We start from the raw sequence: 21,134 nt of genomic DNA, 5'->3' as shown, positions 1-21,134 counted from the left end.
TCCCACCACACTTCTGCTTCTAGGAACGGAGCCAAGTGTAGGAATGGGCAGAGAAGGGGTCTGAAGGCAGCCTGTTCTGTGCCATCCTCTGAAAGGCTCCTTCCTTCATCAGTGTCTGCTGTGCCATGAAGGATTGTGCACCCTCTTCTGAACTATACAGGGATACTTGTTTTATTCTGAGTTTTCCTTATTTCACACCATGGGTGAGTTAGGTCTTCTACAAATGGACAGTTGACACCAGCTGCTGGTGTTCTTGCATTTTTTTCTAGTTAATTTGAATAATGATATTCTTTCTTTTCAAAGCAAATCTTTTTCTCATAAAGGAAGCACTCTCATGTGATCCTGATCTCTGCTGATAAACTTGGCAGCCTTTTCTGTTTTCTATGTAAAATTCAGTTCTCAGAAGCCATTGTGTGCTTTTATAGCCATTTGATCTCACTTCCCATTTACTGTAGAGAGGTTCTTTTAAGAAAAAAACAAAAATCAAATGAGGCTTGAAGAACTGAAGGCTGAACTGAAGGGCAGAGATGATCTCATGGCAGATGCATAAGGAATTACAAAGGCATTTCAATACAGATTCCCAATGGAAAGCACGTTGTGTTTGCCCTCTGCAGAAGCCTTTGCTGCTTCCATAAAATGTCTGTAGAGATGGTGTTTCCTTGGTACAGGATGTGATCAGAAATTCTGAGGAAATGGCTCTGAGTGCTGTTGGCGTTACACTTGTACATCTGCAGGAAAGAGGACAGAACCTAAAAATAGGGGCAAGGCCATGTGTGTACTGATGAGTCAAGTGTGTACGGGTTGGACAAGGGTGTGACTGGCACTGAATGTAAATGGCACTGACGCAGGAGCACCTGACAGGCAGCCTTTCAGCTCCTGCTGGTACTCAGTGTGTGATCTGGCTGTCTTTCCCAGCTGGAAAATATAAAAAGACTCGGGGAGGTGGGGCTTGGTGGCTCACTTGTGTTAGCATGATGAGGCCATACCTGTGGTATCCAAACTCTCACTTCAGCCTGGAGTCATCTGTGAGCAAACAGCCTGTGTGTGCTACCTGTGGCATTCTACAGTTTGACAGGTACATGATTCCTGTACAGTGGCAATGTTCTCACCAAACCCCTGGCATGTGTCTATTTAGTGGGACCAGATGCCCTTCTTAGCATGTGGTGAGATGCAGGACTCCTACCAGAGTTGGGTAGGAGAGATGTGCTCAGTATCAGTAATTGTTTTGCAGCTGTAAAAGACTTTCCGTAGGAAAAAAAGTCTGTGTTATAAACAGTATTCACAGTTTTTCACTCCTCTTTCCAGCTGGGTAAAGGTGACTGGTGTTTACATCTTGGATGTTACCATAAAAGATGATCTGTTTGGGTTCTCTGTGGGAAGAGGGATGAATGTTTTGTACCATGTTAAAAGGCTGTGGTGCAGCTTGCAGGGATGCGTGAGCATTGGTAGAGGACACGGATACCTTGTCACTTGATAGGAGCTATCCAGTAAACTCCAAATTTCTGTTCATCTTCTCCTCTACTGACTCCTGTGTAGTGTGGAGCCTTTGTCAGTTCTGTTTGTATTCCTGCTGAGATGTGTTTGGTGGTTTTTTCCTTTCACACACTATTGTTAAGGACACTGTTTCAGGAAGCCTATCTCCTACTCCTCTGACTGCATTTCCCAGACTGTCCTTTTCCATTTTGATCATAATGTGATTGAATTGAGGCAAGGAGTATTTCATTTCCTATGCTGAGTGTTGTCTTCGGAGCCAGCCTGACCTCATGGGCAGACATCGGATTCCTCTGGGAAGCCGTGTCTGTTCTCAGGCCGATGAATGGACGTGCCCTGCTGCCCGAGGAGTCTGCCCGGGGGTCTGTGATTCCTGTGGGTGGTAGGACCGCGCAGTCTCCGAAATTGTCAGGTTTTACCGCTCCGCAGGTTTGCCTTATTGGAGCAATAAGTAAACATAAAAATACAGTGTGTGTAGCGAAATGAGGAGAGCTGTGGTATGAGCGGGAAGGTGACCCAGGGATGGCGCGTCCCGGGGCTGACTCTCGTGTGCGGCACGTTCCGGGGGCGGCGGGCGCTCAGTGCTCGGCGCCCGGTGCGGGGCCGCTGTAAACCCGGCGGGGCCGGCAGCGGGGCCCGGTGACGTCAGGCCGGGCGGGCCCGGTGGCGGAGCGGGGCAGGGCCCGCCCGGCCGCGCCGCCCCGCGCAGACAATGGGAGGCGGTGGCAGCCTCCGCCCGCAGCCGCACCGCACCGGGCCGGCGCTGAGCGCGGGGCGGGGAGCCCGTCGGACGGGCCGGCCTCCCGCCATGGGGGCGGCGCGGGGCCCCGGCGTGGGCTGAGGGCGGCGGCGGGACCGGCGCTACTGCCGGGCGGCGCGGTCTGGGCGCTCTCCCCTTGCGGAGTACCCGGCGCAGGTGCCGGCCGCCCGGATTGGGGGTGTGAGAGGGTATCTATCGGTAGCGGCGATGGCTCCGTGGGCGCGCCCGGGGTGACCGGGACGGCCGCCGATTCCCAGCCGCTGCCTGAGCCTCCGCCCGGGACGCCGCTCCGGGGTGTCTGTCACGGCGCGGGGCGAGCCGGGGGGCGGGCGGCAGCCGTGGACCGGTCGGGACCGGCTCCGCCTCAGAGCCCGCGGCGAGGAGCGGCCCGCCCGTCCCCGCATGCCGGCCCCTGCCCCCGGAGCCCGCTGCCCACCGCGGCCCCAGCGCTCGGGCCGCGATGCTCGCGGCCGCTGAACGGCGCCCGGGCTCGTTCTCCGCCGCGGCCGGCCTGGCCGCCCCGAGCCCCGGCTATGCCGGCCAGCCCGGCCAGCCTTAGCCCGGCCAGCCTTAGCCCGTCCGCTGCGGCCGCCGGGGCGCGGGGGTGGCACCGCTGAGAGCCGCCGGCGCTGCGACAGGACCCCGGGGCTCCAGTTGGCTGCGAAGATGCGAGAGACGACAAGCAGGTCTGGGGGGAGCCTGCTCTGCCCGCCCCTGCTGCGGGGTCTGCGCCAGATGCTGGCTGGAGCCTCCGCCGATGCCTTGTAGACTCCCAGGTCAGTCCTCTGGTGCCAGGTGTTGTCACATTATTTACCTGGAAGCAGGTAGAGGGACTGCAGAGGGGTCCGGTGGATGCGCACGTGTGACAAAGTACTGCTTTCAGTAAGTATTGCAGGACGAAGTGTTGCGCAGTGCTTGTTTGGGTTTAAATCTGCATGCTTCTGTGTTGTGCCTCACTGTGCTGCACTTCCACGACTGCACGCCTTGCTGCTCGCTGTGCCCCTCTCGCTGTGCCCCTAGCCGTGGGACGCGCTGGTGTTTTCATGTACTCGCCCTGCCCTGCTGGTCCTCAGCCCCTCCCGAGTGATGCTGCGATGCAGGCTCGGAGTTGTGACAGCGCTTTAATTGTAGCGTCACGTGTGCGGCAGGACGCATTACATCGGAGCAGCTCGCAGCCTCGTGTGCTGAGCTGGTACGGCACAGAAGGAGGTCGGTAGCCCAGACCTTCCTGGGGATCTTAGGGATGCTGGAAACACACGCCTGCTCCGCACCACGGTATTGGAAAACTTGTTTTGCAGCGTGCTTTGCCAGAAAGAGCAGGATTGGGAAGAGGACTTCAGGAGACTGTGTGGACTGCTCGCAGTTTAGATGGGGTAAACATGACTGACGTCAGACTTGATGAAAGCTTCCAGCAGAGCTGACCTGTTCCAGTGCTTTCAGTTTTCCCATTTATCTAACTTTGCAGCAGGTAGAGGCCATTTTATAGCATGCTGCTCTTCAGTCTGGTGATTTCGGAGTGAGTATTTTGACTCTTGAGGTTGCAGATTTAAGGAGAGAGAACTTGGGTCAGAACTGTTACCATATGCAAACATAAATATCATGCACAGTACTGTAAGCACAGATACTGCATGTGTGGCATGAGATGCTTTTTTCCTGTCTGTAGTCCTTTAGCATGTAGCCCTAGGAGGAGGAGATCTCCAGGAGCCCTGGGTAGTAGCACTGGGCAGGTGAGCAGCAGCACAGTACGTTCTCCTAGGCTGTTGCTCTTGCATACATCCAAGAGTATTTTCCCCTTACATTTTTCATAGTAGTAGCACCTGTCAGGTCAGTTTCTGACCTGAGATGCAGAGACTGACCTTAGGCAGCCGAGTTTTTCTACAAATTACAAAACAGCACAAGAAGCGATGTCTTTGGCAGTGTGCTCTACCTCTAAAATATATAAAGTGCACATGGCATGTTTAAAACTTTCCTTTGTTTCCTGAAGCAGCTGTTCCTGGATAGCATTAAGATCTTGCCCTTCCTAAGCCCTGGGGAAGAGAAGCCTGAAAAATAGGGCAGCAAGTGCTTTATTGCTGTTGGTATAGAGACTGCCACTTGGGGAAGAAGTCAGCCTGAGCAACCCTCTTGCTTCTCTTTCCTAGTAATGGCATGATAAAGTAGAGAAGTACCCGATTTTGAGGGAGCACTGGGGGTTACAGAGAGGAACAGAGTGATCCAGATAGCATGGGAGTAATAGCTGGAGTCCTACAGCACAGGAAGAACTATGGGGAAAGTGTTGACAGTAAGAAATCATGCCTTGGCAGGTGAATTAATGGCTTAAAATCACTGACAGTACATGTGTGTGCAGGTGTGAATGACTTCATCATTCCTGCCCATGTTCAGTAGTGTTCATTTCATGGCGTTTCTTCAGCTGTTGCTTAGGCTCAGAGTGTACAGTACTGTGTTTTCATCATCTCATACCTCAGTATTGTGGCATTTCTCACTGATCAAAAGCCTTGGAAGTGACCTGTCTCATTAATATAGATATGCATTCATCCTAGAATATTAATTTTAAATGCTTTCATTTGCTGGTAGAGGCTGTGACATGTAACAACTTACTGCTAAAGAGAGGTTCTCATAAGGGGTGTTGAGGATGTAACCCCAGTTTTATTTCAGAAATAGGTGCTCCTGCAACAATGCCACCTCAGAAATCAGTATTAAATGATAAAATTGTTACTGCAACATGAAAGATGTTCAGGATTTTTGCTGTACAGAAGAACTGAGCAGGATTTTGTAGACCAGTGACAGATGATTGGCAAAATAGAAACAGAGCAGTGGCACTGTGAGTGACGTGGCCTTAGACTGCTTCCATCCCCACCCACAGCTTGTGCTGTATGAGAAAATATGGTGAGAGAATTCTGGCTTGCTCTGCAAAACAGAAAGATGTCTTCATGCTGCATGGCTTTTTTTACATTGCTCAGCTGTCACACTTGTTCAGTTCAGTCTGTGTGTGCTCATGCAGGGGATGATTTAACACAGAAACTGCTGGTAAAGAAACAGCACAGGCTGGGAAGCCAAAGCCCTCAGAGTGGCCCCTCCACACCAAGTATCTGAGCACAGTGCTTGGGGACATGCAGGTCTTGCACATCACTGTTAGCTCAGTGTTCAGAATTCTGTGGGGCAATAATTACATGCTGGGCAGATGCAGCCCCATTGGGATGTGCAGGAGGTCATGGATCCTCATCCTTTAATTCTTTTAACCAGTTACTGTCTGTCAGTTTGGTTGGGCAGCATGGTAAAAACATCCAGATGTCCAGGGGAGAGTGTGAAAAAAGAGCAAATGTTGTTAACACTGCTTGCTACTGAGACCTGCCCATTAATTTTTCATCTGTATTTTCAGCAGTATTTACCCTGTAATAGTTCAGGCTGCACTGCCAAGTCATGTGTGGCACAGACAGTTTCTTGCTGCTTGAAGCTTGCTTGGCAAAAGGACTGAAGATCCTTTGGGGTGTGTTCTTGTCTGGTACAGCAGTGTGCAGAGATTAGAAAAGCAGCTCTCTGTGCTCATTTCTTAAAATTGGCCTGTTAAGCAGAGGAGGGCTTGTCCCTTACTGCTGTGCCTTGCTATTCTCTTAGCTCTATGCCCTGGGCATTGGGTACCACACTAAGGAAGTGCAGAACTGATGTTTGATGGTGTGCCTTTATTACCTGTTGTGATAAAGTGTGAGCAGAGGCAGTGCCCTGAGCTGTGCCTGCCCATGGGGGACAGCTCAAAACCAGCAATCCTGCTGTTGGAAGAGGCTTTGGGTTGGGCAGTGGGCAGGGCTGTGCAGAGGCTGTAGGTGAGGTGTTTGCAGGTGCTGTGTTTCAGCCCCCCTGTCAGTACAGGCTCTGTGCAGTCAGGAGCTGTTACCAGGCTGCACAGGGCACGTGCTCCTGCAGCCTCCAGTGAAAACTTGGGGCACGTAAATGGCTGGCATCTGTTCAGATCCTTGCTGAGGAAATTCAGTGTTTATTGGAGAGCACTGAGGGAGAAAATGGAGGTGTGGCTTCCAGAATCTTGGAGATTAAACTAACTCCTCTGCTCCCTGCATTTTCCACTCTCTGTGCCTGCTGTGGTGGCTTTTTGAGCTGTTGGTGCAGGTGTGCTTTAAATTCATTGTGAAGGGATCTGGGTTAAGAAAACACCACTGGATTAAACCAACTCTAGCAAAAAAAAAAAAAAGGTAATGTTAAACAATATCCAGGTTATGTGTGTGTAACTGTACAGTTATGTTATATATAACTGTAATACAGGCTGTAACTCTGTAAGATGCTGGCTGACATAAACAACCATGTATCCTTAAAGGATTTGTAGCAGAATTGTTCTGCATCTTTAGATGGATTCAGTGCATAACCTGCTGTCGTTACTGTGATCAGTACCAGGCTCTCTCACAATGCAGATGGAAATGAAGCTGTTCTGCACTTGAAAGATGGGTCGTGTTTTAAGGAAATTATGAAACTCAAACTAATTGCTTAGTACTGGTCAAAATCTGACCTGGCAGCTCCTCCCTGTCCCTCCCTGCTGGGACAGTTCAGCTCTCCTCAGGTTACCACCACTTCTCCTTGTTATGCTGGGGAAAAGATAGTGAGAAATAATTTTGGTGTTACATTGATATTGTTGAATATGAAGAAGAATAATTTCCATGAAAGATACAGTGTTCAGAATATTTTCTGTGAAATTATTCTCTCTCTTGGAGATAAAGAAATGTGGTTATTTTCATCACCTTTGGTAGAGGAAGCCTTGAAGAACACCTTGAGAAACACTCTCTGTAGTTTCCTAAAGAACATTAAAACATTTCTGAGATTGAGATGCAGTGGAAAAACTCAATAAATGCACAAATTTGCATGTCTAACTTTTTAGCTCACTAAAAGATTTTAAATTCTATCATCAAAACCATAATTTTTGGGCAAAACCTTAAATATATGAATATGTTTGTATCTATGTGGATCTTTGTGGCCTTTGGACAGAGTGAGGGTGCTTCCAGTGCAAGAGATTTCCTTGGGCTCAGGCTATTTAGATTTCCTGTGCCATGTAGCAGGAGAAAAGCTTATTTGGACAGTGATCTTTATGTTGTTGAGCTCTCATCTTCAGTGCACTGCAAGAGACTTGTCATGAGACCTTCTGCTAGCTGTAAAAAGCAAGAATGTGGAAACTGGTCCTGTAACTTCAGTGCCTGTTAAGCAGGTGGCCCTGCAGAGACCCCCTGAAGTGAGGAAGAGAGGAAAATGAGAAATAACACAGGATGAAAGGTCTTGAACTTCTCAGAGTTGTAATGTTCAGCCCTATGGTTGTTGTAGCCTTTCTCCTTTCTCTCAGGGCATTGCAAGGTGCATCAGTTAGCTCATCAGCAGTGTGTCAAATGGCTGGACATGGTCCAAAATTCTGCTAATCTGGTGTGTGTTCAGGGCTGGGGTGGGAAAGGAGCATTTTGCCTCATTGCTGAGTTCAGGAGAAACCTTGGGGGAAGGTGTTCTCTCTCCCACTCCCTCCCTGCCCCTCCCTTATTTTTCTTTTTTGTGCTTTTTGTTTGTTTTTGTTTGTTTGGGGTTTTGTTGTTGTAGGTTTGTTGTTGTTGTTAGTTTGTTGGGGGTTTTGTTTGGTTTTTTTGGTAGACTAGTGCAGTGCATGCACTTCAAATGACCAGGGTTCCTTTTGAAAGGGACATCTTGGTGTAATTGACACTACAGAATGATGAAAACGCTATACATAAATAATTTTGGAACTGTCATCAGTTGTGGCTTGCTTAGACACTGATTATGGTCACCTTGGAAATGGGCAGCATGGGGACACCTTCCCTGCTCTGCTGCCCCACTTGGCTCATTTGCTGCCTGGAGCTTTTTCATTTGGGGCACACCCTGATCTGGGGGAGTTCTGGTGATCTCTTCTAGACACAGGGAGGGCTCTGACCATGCTGTGTTGGTGCTCCAGAGTGTTTTTTTCTACTTCCCATTTTGCCAATAGCAGCATATTTCTAAAATGCCTGATCTGTTAGTCCTGCCCTTTTTATTTCCAGGAGCACTACCAGGTGTCTGAATAGGAATACCTGGGAGCACCAGATGTTTTGGATTCTGTTTCCTAAGAAAAATTCCCTGCTTTCATTTCTTTGGTGTAGTGTTTTGTTTAGTGTCTGGGGACATTGGTGGGTGACAGGTATACCTTTGGTAGCTTCAGTCTTCTGACAAAAACTGACAGGAAGTTCTCAGTATCTTTGGGATCAGGAAAGGTGGAGGCTTCACTCATTACAGATCATAAAGCCCAGAGAGAAGAGCCTGGAAAATAGTCACAAACATAGGGCCCTCCATTTCTGCTCCAGAGTGGTTTCAGATTGAAAAAAAAAATGGGGAGAAAATAGTAATCTGTACTTCTGTATTATTTTCTCCTTTTGTGTCCAGGTATACAGAATTATTCTCTCTGGACCCCTAAATGAGTAGGAACAAATCCCAGAATCTTGCAGCCCTGAGCTTGTTGGTTTATTACTCCAGTTCAAGCCAAATTTCTTCTTTTAAAAAGATCCTGCTTGTGCCTGTACAAGGCTGAAGGCTCAGATATGATACCCAGTGTGGCTTGATGCTCTCAGCTCTAATAAATGCAGGTGCTGGGGTCTGAGATGTGATACCTAGTGTGGCTTGATGCTTTAAGAAATGCAGGTGCTGGGGTCTGAGATGTGATACCCAGAGTGGCTTGATGCTCTCAGCTCTAATAAATGCAGGTGCTGGGGGCTCAGATATGATACCTAGTGTGGTTTGATGCTCTCAGCTCTAATAAATGCAGGTGCTGGTAGCCAGCTAGGGAGAGTGGCATTACCTGTGTGGAGCCCTGTTCCCTGCAGGGCAAGTGTGGCCACTTTTGCAGATGCCTGGGCTGTGTTTTACAGGGAGGGGAGCTCAGCAGGGCCAGGTCTGTGCCAGTCTCTGCAGTGGACGTGCTCTGCCTGGCAATGGGGAGGGAGGAGACAGCGGTGTGGACTGCACTGCAGCACACTGCAGCACTCCTGGAACAAAGATCTGCTGGGCAAACAGGGCTGCTGCTGCTGCTGTGTGCTGACCACAGCTGAGGGACAGGGCCCTGACACCTCAGCAGCACCATCAGTGTGGGGTGATACAGCTGCCAGTCCTTTCCCAGGGGCTTTGCAATTAACAGGACAAATGAAGGATTCGTAAGGCACTAATAATAAATCTTTTGGATTAGTGAGCTCACCTCTGACACGAGGTTAGATGGGAGGTGCTGGCCACAGTCCTTTGTCCCTGGCTCTTGAGCAGCCAGAGGGGGATGCTGAAGCTGGCCAGAAGGGAGTGGAGCTCTTGCCTGCTGGTAAACCACAGCAGCCTCTTGGTGAGAAGGGGATGGCTCCAGCCCCTGGAGCTGAGCTGTCTTGTACCAGTGGTCTGCAATATTGTCCTTAGTGCAGTACAGCAGAGATCCACACCTCTCCAATACCTTCTACTGAGAGCTGTGCCTCAGTGTAGCATATGAGTACTCCTACAGCCTTCCAGGGAGGACTCTGTGTTCTTGGAGAAGACTGACATGTTGAAAACTTCATCAGAGCGTGTCTATTTTAGTGCACATACTGCTTTTGCTGTCACTGGGAGTGGTTCTGGGTTTATGAGTGTTCTGCACCAGCACACCATCTCTATGGATGCCTGAATCTGAACAATATGGGGGCTGTCTCTCCCTTACAGTTTGCTACCTATGCTCTTAGCATGATAGCAAGATTCATTAAATGCATAAAACAGTCATGCCCATCTTCACATGAGCTGCATGAAACTGCAGAAGGAGCTCTGCATTTGCAGCCATTCCCTCTGCACTGACTGGCCCTATCCAGAGGATCATTCCCTCAGCTGATCTCTATGGGAATCAGTTCAGCAATGATCTGTTAATCTGTCTGAACCTCCCTGCTCCACCGTTCAAGCCTTAGTAGCTGTAGGATAGTGCTGTGTTAAAATGCAATGAGGGGAAAATCAGTAACACAGACTTCTGTAGGGACCAGAGGGCTCCAGGGTTTCAGAGTGGTGTTACAGGATTGTCAGTGCCCATACTCCAAATTGTGGTGGTTCTGTTTCTGGCACTTGGCTGAAGCTCTTTTCCAAGAAAGGGAGCCTGCTAGGGAAGGAGCAAGTACCCTATTAAAGGTTCCTTTTCCTAAGCACAGAAGGAAGCAGAGGAGCCTTTTTCTTCCAGATACCATTATTGCATGATTCCAGGATGCAGGCCAAACTGAATTCAGGATTGTTGTGAAGAAGGGTTGACTCTAAAATGGCAGATGTGATCTTACTGAAATGCTCTGTGAATGAGTATATTTGCTTAGAGTTTGTGTTTTGAAAGACCTTGCATTACCCCTTGTATTGTGTGCCTACAGCTGGACTCACAGGGAAAGGGATTTGTCTTCTGCCTGCATTTTTCATTTTTCTGTCTTTTTCTGTAAGGAAGTTCTCTGACATTGCAGTCACAGGGTTGCTGCAGGAGGTGGAAGAGCTAGGATGAAGAGCAAGTGTGTGTGCATTTCCAAGCAGAGCAAACCTCCTCTATCACTTCCAGAATAGCTGTTTGTGACTTGAGCTTCCTTTCCATGGAAATGTCCTTACTGTGGCTTTCTCCAACCCAGATAACCAGTTCAGGATGTCCATATTGGAGCGACTGGAGCAGATGGAGAGGAGAATGGCTGAAATGACAGGCTCCCAGCAACACAAACAAGGAGTAGGAGGCGGGAGCAATGGGAATGGGAACAGTGGAACACAGGTGCAGGTATGAGCCCTTCTGTGTGCAGACACAGCTTTATGCTTTCTTACCAGAGGGTTTTTTGGGAGATGGGGTTTGGAAAGGGTTATAGTTTGTCCTAAGTGACAAGTCTGGTTGGGTGTCTAACAGCAGCTGGTTTTTGGTCACATTTGCCACTGTCTCAGTACTTGTAGAAGGCTGCCTGTTCAGGGCAAGCTGCAGCTCCTCTCATTAATAGGGGCCTCCTCGAGCCAGGTCTCATAAGCTCTTGGAGGTCTATTACTCACCTAAGATAGCTCAGCTACTTTTGGAGGCATAAAATCAGCAGGATGGCTTCTGTTGCCATGTTGGAAACAAAAAGGTTTAATTAGAGGCAAAATAACAAACAGAGAAAAACCAAGCCAGGTGCAAGAGGTTCTTGCTCCTGGTAAAACACTTCACAAAAGCCATTGGTTTCTTTGTTCTCTTCTTTTTCTAGTAAATTGCTTAGGTGGGACTTTTTGGCTTCTAATTAGCTATCCTTAAGTTTGAGGTGAAGTCCACAAGGTCCCATGAGGTCTCTTTTTCACCTAATCAAGGAGAGAAACTCCTGGGCTTCTTTCCTTTTTGAGAGGACAAAGGATAGTTTTGTCACTCTGTTAATAAGGGAGCACATTCCTCTAGCTCTCCGTGGTTAACTGGGATGTGTGTGGTGTTCCAGTGCGTTTCTGGGACTGGGACCCTGGGCAGCTGCTTTGAGAGCCGTGTGGTGGTGGTGTGTGAGAAGATGATGAGTCGTGCGTGCTGGGCGAAGTCCAAACACTTGATCCACTCAAAGACTTTCCGAGGAATGACCCTGCTCCATCTGGCTGCTGCCCAGGGCTATGCTACTCTCATCCAGACCCTCATCAAGTGGCGGTAAGACCCAGCCTTGGACTCTGGGCTGTCAGCACAGGCATGGCAGGAGCATTTATTAACTCTGCTCAGTCCATGTTTCTGGTTGTCTTGTACAAAGAGCCAAGCCCGTGGACTTGTTCCCATGCCCTGATCTGATGGAATCTTGAGAGCTGCTGGATCTATCATGCTCTTCATGCCTGTGGTGGGGGCACTGTCTGTAGTAAATACACATGTTGTGGGCATGTAGTAAATACATGTGTGTGGCCTCTTCTCTGTGGTACAGGGCTTTGAATAATTCTGTTCTTAGACAATGATCCTGACATAGCTACAGATCATATTCCTTCTCTTGTTTCCCCTGCAGCACCAAACATGCAGACAGCATTGATCTGGAGCTGGAAGTTGACCCTTTGAATGTGGATCATTTCTCCTGCACTCCTCTGGTAAGAGCAGGGTCTGAAACTTCTGAGAGAGTCTGAGGGCCCTTTGGAGAGTTCTTTCTGATGTGTCATTTTCCTGAAGTGTTTCACTCTCTGTAGAGTGGATGTTCCTGCTGTGTAAATGGTAAGACATGGTACTGTCAGCTTCCTGGCATTTTGTTGAGAGAGAGCGCACAGAACAAAACTTTGTCATTGAGAAACAGGAGGAAAGGAGATGGACAGATGGTTCTGGTTAGTGTTTTACACAGAATCTAGTCTCCACTATCAGAGTGTGAAAAGGACTGTACATGCCTTCTTTCATATTGTCTTCTCTGACTGTAGAAGTTTAACTGTAGAAGCTGTAAAGTTATAAACTGTCTTGTTCTCTGTAGTCATGAAATCATGACTGAGAACTTAAACAAGCAAAAAGCCAAAACAAATGGAACCAGAACTGCCAGTTTACAACTTGAGTATTGATTTTATTGTTCCCAACCTTTGGTCCTGTCTGCATGTTTCTGACCTCAGAGACTCCTTTGTGTATGAAGCTGTTCTGTCTCTGCAATGATGTCAATGTCACTAAAAAACCCCAAAACAGAAGAAACCAAACTGTTAGGTTTATTTGTCAATTGGAGGTTTCTCTGTTGTAGGAGAGAATAGCATATATTCAGTCCCCTATGTTGGGTTGGGTTGGTTTTATTGGATTAGAACATTTATAAACGTGATCTGCTGGCCTTGAGCATGTAATGGTTTTGTTTATCAGAAGAGTTTTTCCTTGAGCTGGGATTAACAAGAAAGGAGAAGGCAGGTCTCCAGTGGGTCAGTTACCTTTTCTTCTTCAGATGTGGGCCTGTGCCCTGGGCCACATGGATGCAGCAGTTGTGCTGTACAAGTGGGACCGCCGCGCCATCTCCATCCCGGACTCCCTCGGGAGGCTGCCCCTGGCCATCGCTCGCTCTCGGGGCCACGTCAAGCTGGCAGAGTGCTTGGAGCAGCTGCAGAGAGATGAGCAAACTCAGCTTGGGCAGAACCCCAGGATTCAGTGCCCCTCGAGCACAGACTCCAACACAGAGAGCTGGGTGTCCCAGTGGCACAGTGAGCTTGTTGCCTCTCAGGAGCCTCAGAAGGGAGTCACAGTGATTTCCAGTACAAACACAGGTAAAGCACCCTGGAGGGTGTGCTCTGTTTTGCTGACATTTAACGTGTGAAAATGTGGGGGCAAGGGGCTCACCTGGGCAGCAGGTGCCACCTGTAGCCTTGCTGTCCATGATTAATTCTTTTCTGGTGCTACATACACTTGCATAAGAATCAGGAAGAGGAGTGAATGCCTGCTTTGGAAAGGCTTGTGTATCTTAGGAGTGGCTGAGATATTATCCTCCCTGGGTGGTTGTTACTCCCTTTGCACATCCTCTCAGGTGTCCATAGAGCACAGCTCAAACTCTGGCCTGAGGCAGAAGCTGTTGATGTTCCTGTAGCAGTCGTGAGTTGCATGTTTAGTTTTGACCATTGATCTGTTTGTTTACAGAGCTGAGGCGGCCAAGATCAGAACCTTCCAGCTATTACAGTAGTGAGACTCAGAAAGATTACCCTGCACCCAAAAAGCATAAGCTGAGCCCTGAGTATTTTCAAGCCCGGCAAGAGAAGCTGCTTTCCACTGCACTGAGCCTGGAACAGCCAAGCATTAGGAAGCAGAACTCCAGCTCCAAGCAATCCTCCACTGAGACAATCAGCCCCAGTGAAGGGCTGAGGGACTATGGCCGGGAGCTCTCCCAGCACATCCCAGAAGTTACTGGGTACCGGGGCTCTGGCAGCCAAGCAGGCATCAAATGGAACCCAAAAGACATTTATATTGGTGTGTCTGCAGTGCAGGTGGCAGGGAGCCAGAAGGGGAAGGAGGCCGTGGCCCATCGGCTCCGCCAGCGGGAGCAGATGAATGTGTTGATGATGGCCGACAGGGAGATGGTGGATGCAGAACTCTTGTCCTACAGGGACAGCACAGGGGATGAGGACTGTTTACACCACATGGATGAACTGCAGGTAAACACACCCACAGATCCAAGAGCAGCAGTTTCTGAGAGCATGGAGGCTGCACAGAGGATCCTGACCTTGAGAAATTCCCATGGAGGTCTCTAGAGACTCTGAATTGTGCTTTGAGGAAGGAGGTGGTCACACAGTTAATGTGCTTTCTTCTGATTTCAGTGCAGGCATAAAGGCTAATGGTTAGCATTTAGGGTTGTACACTTCAGCAGCATACAGAATGCACAAAATTGTTTGCAGATGTGCAAGGAAAAAGGAGAAAGCAGAGCCTGATCACAGCAGTGCATGTGACTCAGGTGGCCCTATAGTCCTATGGGAACTGGGCAGGAGTCCCTACAGAGACAATGTGAGAGAGGTAGTGCTGTGGTTGCAGGCCAGGCCTCTGCACTTAAGAGGGAAGGAGGTAGGAAAGAGTGGAGAGTGGAAGAGACAGTGGGTTTGGGGAAGGAAGAATCCCACTAGGTATGGAATAGAGGAAATAAAAATATAACAGAAGTGGGAGAGGAATATGAGATGTAGTCACTGGGAGAAAGATACTGTGGTTGTCTGAGCAAATGGGTAATGGGAACACAACCTTACCTGTTCTGCCTTGGCATCTCAGAGCGTTCTCCTATGGCTGGTGTAACATGGGTGAAGCAGAGCATTGCAAAACAAGAAGAGTTTTTATTCTGAGTTGAAAATTCCCGTGAAACTTGCTGAGCTGAGGGATACCATTCAGAAGGACTCCTGACAATGTTTTGTCCCAAGATTTTTAACTTCTCTTGATGTGCCTTTATTGTCCTGTTGTGCTCTACTGCACATCTCAGCAAAAGAGTGGCAGAGTCACTTTTCCTTTGGAAATAACATACCAGTGACAGCTGTAGAGGGAGGGCCAAGACCTTTCTCCAGATCTGTTGGGTTCCCCATAAAGGGAATAAAGAGGTCTAGGGAATATGAAACCCTGCAGTGCTTGGTCTGAAGAGGCAGAAAAGCAAATGAGCGCTCGTTAATGGGTTTCTCTCCATGTTGAAACAAACAGTAGGTTTGGGCAAAATGGGGAATTCTGTCTAAAGCTGGGCTGTAACATGGAAGCACAAGGCACCTCCTACCAGGCAGCTAAAGCTTGCTGTTCCTTCCCCCTTGGCAGGTGAACATGATGACACTTGCAGAGCACATTATTGAAGCTACGCCTGACAGGATCAAGCGAGAGAATTTTGTGCCAATGGAGTCGCTGCTGGTGGAGAGGACAGACAGTGCTGCCATGAGCACCACCATGAGCTGGCTGGCCAGTTACCTTGCTGATGTCGATCACTTGCCCAGTGCTGCACAGATCAGGTCAGTGAGAGCTCTGAGGTTGGGTTTTGGTGTGGTGTGAGCACTGGGCAGCACGTTCTGCCTCTTCAGCCTGCAGGTGCCAGTTCTCAGTGAGACTCAGTTCTGGCCTTGCTGGCCCAGGCACACTCTTGTGCTCAGATGTATTGTTGCCAACACAGCTACAAATTCATGGAATGGGGTTTTCACTCCAGCACCCCATCTGTGCAGTGCAGGACAGGCTGGCTCAGGGGTGTGGGATGTCTTAGGGAGAGAGACAGGAGCATAAACTTCTGTCTTGAACTCAGAAATGTTGTTGTCCTTATCTGTGATGCAAACCCAAGTGCTTTGTAAGCCAATAATTCCTACTGTGATTGGTATTTCAGAAGTCTGTATAGTGAACCCCTGACCCCTTCTTCGAACACCAGCTTGAGCCCTGCAGGCTCTCCAATCAGTGAAATAGCTTTTGAGAAACCCAGCCTTCCCTCGGCAGCAGACTGGTCTGAATTTCTGAGTGCATCCACCAGCGAGAAGGTAGAAAATGAGTTTGCACAGTTAACTCTGTCTGATCATGAGCAGAGAGAACTCTATGAAGCTGCCAAACTCGTCCAGACAGTATTCAGGAAATACAAGGTATGTGGCTCAACTGCCCCAGTGTATTCCTTGATGGGTGTGTGAGAGAGAGAGATTATAATTTGTTACAAACCAAAATGTGGGTAATATCCACTCCAGGGACAAAAACACAGTTTCTATCATAACCTTTTCAATGCTTCTGACATTTACTTGTTGATGTTTGCCCAACAAGTACTGTGTAGGAAGTGCATGCCATGCCATGCTGTGGCACATCCCCTCAAAATGTACCCTCTGAGGATTTTAGCTGGTCACAGTGACCCTGAGATACATTAGAAAGTCTCTTTTCCCAGCCCAGCAGTCGAAAAAGGAGTCAGAGCTCTTCAGTTCTTGTTCTAAAGGTTGTTTATTGTATCTTGTTTATAAAATTCTTTCTCTGGCATGCCAAGGTCTGCTCAGCAGGTCAGACAGAGGCACTCTGCCTGCCCCGGAGTGGTGTTACCTTTTTATACTAAAACTATGTTTACATTATTTACCATGACTTCCCAATACCTATCACCCATGTTAGACAGTGAGCGTCTACTCTAAACCAATCTAAAAATGCCAACATGACAGCAGAAGATGGAGGCCAAGAAGAAGGAGAAAGGCTGGACATGCCCAGATTCCTCCATCTTGCCCCCTGAACCCCCATTCTAAAAACCAAAAAAAATCTATTTTTCACCCTGTGACAAATTCACCATCATTCTACTTAGATTTTCGCGGCTTGCAGATCCTCATGTAACGTTGGTAATTTTTTCCATGGGTCATAATCAAAAGCACAGGCATCTTGGGCTCTGTGCCAGGGTCTCTGAGCCCCTGGCAGGGTCCTGGCAATCCAGGATACTGTCCTGAATTCTGACAGTACTCCAGAGGTTCTGCTTAGTTGCCCATTTGGTGTAAAGATGCATTTTGAAGGTTTGTTCCTTATGTGAGTTGACAGCAGAGGCATCTCCAGGAGATGCCTAGGCCTGAGTTGGAGCAGGCAGTCTGAGAGCCAGGTCACCTGTCCTGGGTTTTGGTGCACTCTGCCTGATGCTGCTCCTCCCTTTGTCCCCACAGGGTCGTCCTCTCCGGGAACAGCAGGAGGTGGCTGCTGCTGTTATTCAGCGCTGCTACCGAAAGTACAAACAGGTAATCAAGAAAATGAAATTTTATGAAGCACATACTTGTAAGTGCCATGGATGCACCCCTGCCCACCCCAACAGTGGGCACTGTCCCACTGATCCTCTCCTGTGCTTTTCAGCATGCTCTAATGAAGTACCTTGCTCAGGCAAAATTGAAAAGGGAGGAATATTCGTGTTCTGATTCTTAGTTTTAGAGGGAATCCTTGAAATTTGTTTGTGATAATGCCTGTGGTTTTGCTGTGAGATGAAGGGCTGTGATGTATTCCATATTGGCCTTTATGCATGCTACAGCCTGAGGATTCTCTGACTAGTTGCTTGCCAAATTTCATTGGGAAATTGAAGTTGGTTTTGCCTTTGATAAAGGTGAAGATGAAAAATAGGTTGTTTTATTTTGCACATACTAAACTTTTAAACTATGGGAAGTCACATGTTGTAGATTCATGCAAGTTTTTCCAGGACTGAGACTGTTCTCCAGACTCTGGTTGGAGACATGTTTTCAGGCTGAGTTCTCAACCCCAGAAAAAGAAGATACCTTTGCTTTTTGATTTTTTGTTAGGTTTTGTTGTTGTTGTTGTTTTTTTGGTGGTTTTTTGGTTGGTTGGTTTGGGGTTTTTTTGTTTTGTTTCATTTTGGTGTTTTTTGGTTTGGTTTTGGGGTTTTTTTGATGAGGACTAGAGCCCACATTCCTCTTCACACTTTACCCTACTAGACACAATCTGTCTAATGCCTGGCAGCATGGTAACAGAAAGTGAGGCAAGGCACTTATGCTCTTTTACAACCCTCAAAAACATTTATTTGGGAAGTCTTTCTAGTGTTAGGTGACTGCATTGTGGTTCACATCCAACCCATCACATAGCTTTCATTCTGCACTGATGCTTCCTGTAGCAGGGAAGCTTAATTCCATTCAAAAACTGCTTGAAATTTGCTTTGTCTTGGATCCTGGAATCACTTCTTTTTTGAAAGAAGATTGTTTGGGTCTCTTGTTTTGTTTTGCATTCTTTATTTGCAGAACTAACATTAACTATGTATTTTTCTGTTTCTCCCCAAGCTTACTTGGATAGCCTTGAAGGTAATACAAATACAAACACTATTTTGGAAACAGTTCCCTCTGGGTCACTACTTTTCACACTCAGTATAAACAAGGAGAACCTGGCATTTTGGAGAAACCTTTTAATAGTATCCACTAATAAATGCCTATGGTTGAGATATCAGTGACAAACCAGACTTTCTGGGAGTTGTGTAGGGGCTGCTGTGCCGCAGTTGCATCAGCTGCCATGAGCAGGGATGGGCTGAGCTGCTGGGAGGGATTTGCAGCAGTTTCCAGAGGACAGGCTTTAGTGCTCCTGATCAGCTGTCACTTGGTCACCTTGGCTTTTGGGCAGCACAGAACGTTTATCCCACCCGTGAGCCAATGTCCTCTGCATTCTGCTTGCCTGCTGAAGTATTTTCACCATTCATCTTTGAAATACCTGTGTGCTGAGTTCCTGAGACCAACATCTCAGTACGTTGCTGCTCGTGCTGGAGGCACAACTGTTGGTGCCACTGCTAAACTGTTCACAGTCAGTAATTCTCTGCTGGGAAGAAGGATTTCCCAGCTGTGCAACACCTTGATCTGGTCAGATTCTAGAGTCAAATGAGCTTTTCTCAGGGCTACCAGGAGGCAAGGTGTGCTTTTCCTGGAGAGAACGTGTCCTTGGGGTGATGTTCCATCCACAGCTTCCCCTGCCCTGTGGTTTTGGGTCAGGCTCAGACCTGTTCTGTCACCACAAGTGGGCTGAGCTCTGGGCACTGAGCTCCACAAGGCTTTCCTCTTTGGGGAGGAGTTCAGGTGACATCTCCACTGATCCCCTTTGCAGAAAGAAGAAGGAAACAAGAGGAGGACAGGGTGCAGCTATTCAGGTTTTAGGGTTGCATGCAGACATGGTGGGGTCTGGTCTGTGCAGTGACTGCTGATTTCTCTTTCCTGTGCCTTATTCCTCTGATCTGTTACTGCACTGATCAGCAGAGGTTTGTGACTGCATTGGACAGCCACAGCTCATGGCATGGTTTTGTATTTGAACCCTTCTGTTCAGGGGTTTGTAACTCAGCCACAGAAGTCCCATCTGGGCTAAAACTTTGAAGGAAAACCATTACCAGCTCATGAGTGGACTTGTTTAAAACAGCGAATTTAAAGTCACAATCTGATCCATTAATTAAAAAATGTTAAAAAGAAAAAAGAAGGAAACAAAAAAAAAAATACTAATGGCAAAATATAACTGCTCCTAATGACTGCTTCAATTCCAAAAAGTGAAATTTGGTAAATGGTGGTCTGTGATGATACTGAAGGATTTTTTGCTTTGGGGTTATGTTGGGAGGGTTGTTTGTTTGCTTTTGGGGTTTTTGTTCCCAGTACAGTGGAAAATACTGAGAAATGTTAGGACATTGCCCTGTACAGGGCAGTAGCTGCTGCTCATCTGTCTGATAAAGTGAGCAGAAGTTAGAGCTGATAAAATATCCAGGAACAATAGACACCTCAGTTTTGAAAGTATTAAAACTTGCCAAAATAAGATCAGCAGACACTGAAAACCTCTGTTATAGTAGCATAAATGAAACTTCTATACATTATTCTACATTTCCATCTTAGAAAGGACTTAAAAATATTAATGAATACACATGGTTTCTGTTAAGTGGTCATCACCTTGCATGCTGTCAGAGGAAAAGGATGTAGAATAAAAATTTTCTTTTGAAGAGTATGCACCTGCTTTACTTGGAATCACAGGGCTAGAAATAATAATAATCACAGTGCTAGATGGAATTTGGGAAGTGTGTGACTGCTCATGCAAATTTGTGAGTTCATTGGATGCTTGTTACAGATGTCTAATGAGATTTTGTTTTGCCTGTGTCTTAGGCTCACTATTGTGGTTTTGAGGGTTTGTTGGGGTTTGGTTTTTAAGAAAGATGGGGACAGACATTTGTTGCAATAGGACAAGTGGTAATGGTTTCAGACTAAAAAAGGGTGGATTCAGATTAGATACAAGGAAGAAAGATTTTATAATGGGGCTGGGGAGTCACTGGCACAAGTTGCCCAGAGATGTGGCAGATGCCCTATCCCTGGAAACATCCAGGAGCAGCTGGATGGGGCTCTGAGCAGCCTGATCTCCTTGAAAATGTCCCTGTTCATGTTTGGGCGTTGGACTAGATGACCTTTAAAGATTCCTCCCAGTGCAAACTACTCTATGATTCCATTAATCCCATCAAACTATTCCACAGGCAGAAAAACAGCTGTTTTCTTGATGCAGACTAAGTTCTGCCCCTAATCTTACAGTTTCCAGTTTGCTGTCACCATTTTTTACACCACTCTCAGTCAGGGAATAGATATTCATTAACTTCTCATCACATCTTAGTGTCTCAAGAGCCTTTAACTCTAGGAACCTGCTTCTTTCTGCTCCTACTGGGATGCCTCAGCTTCTCTCTGTTTCTGTTGTAGTATGCACTTTATAAAAAGATGACGCAAGCTGCCATTCTTATCCAGAGCAAATTCCGAAGTTACTACGAGCAGAAGAAGTTCCAGCAGAGCCGCCGGGCGGCGCTGCTGATCCAGCAGTACTACCGCAGCTACAAGGAGTGCGGCAAGAGGAGGCAGAACCGCCGGGCAGCCACCATCGTGCAGCAGAAACTCAGGTGAGCCCAGGCTGCTGATGCTCTTGGCATCTTTGTGTATTGCTTTGGTGCTGTGCTTCACAAAGGCCAGTGGGAAATGCAGTGTGTTGTCTCTGACATATTTTATGAAAAGTCCTTTTGCCAGGATCTTTTCTCCT

The 21,134-nt window shown here is 47.6% G+C and overlaps 1 protein-coding gene across 7 annotated transcripts in view; it reads left to right on the top strand.

Annotated features, from left to right (window-relative positions):
- CAMTA1 (calmodulin binding transcription activator 1) overlaps positions 1 to 21,134 on the top strand; it is a 248,199-nt gene that overhangs the window by 209,291 nt on the left and 17,774 nt on the right. For 4 of the 7 annotated variants that reach the window (XM_030963985.1, XM_030963987.1, XM_030963988.1 and 1 more), the window contains 10 exons: positions 10,876 to 11,015; positions 11,689 to 11,885; positions 12,226 to 12,304; positions 13,120 to 13,435; positions 13,803 to 14,314; positions 15,441 to 15,628; positions 15,991 to 16,237; positions 17,273 to 17,344; positions 18,386 to 18,406; positions 20,804 to 20,997. In XM_030963985.1, the coding sequence (XP_030819845.1) occupies positions 10,876 to 11,015; positions 11,689 to 11,885; positions 12,226 to 12,304; positions 13,120 to 13,435; positions 13,803 to 14,314; positions 15,441 to 15,628; positions 15,991 to 16,237; positions 17,273 to 17,344; positions 18,386 to 18,406; positions 20,804 to 20,997 (1,966 nt within the window). Of the gene's footprint in view, positions 1 to 2,867; positions 3,134 to 10,875; positions 11,016 to 11,688; positions 11,886 to 12,225; positions 12,305 to 13,119; positions 13,436 to 13,802; positions 14,315 to 15,440; positions 15,629 to 15,990; positions 16,238 to 17,272; positions 17,345 to 18,385; positions 18,407 to 20,803; positions 20,998 to 21,134 lie in introns of those variants that run through there. The other 3 variants (XM_030963989.1, XM_030963990.1, XM_030963986.1) reach the window with 3 other exon arrangements.

Source organism: Camarhynchus parvulus, chromosome 21, assembly GCF_901933205.1.
Source record: "Camarhynchus parvulus chromosome 21, STF_HiC, whole genome shotgun sequence".
Classification (NCBI taxonomy): domain Eukaryota; kingdom Metazoa; phylum Chordata; class Aves; order Passeriformes; family Thraupidae; genus Camarhynchus; species Camarhynchus parvulus.
Note: the sequence above shows the minus strand (reverse complement) of the source record. Positions and strands in the feature narration are given on the sequence as shown.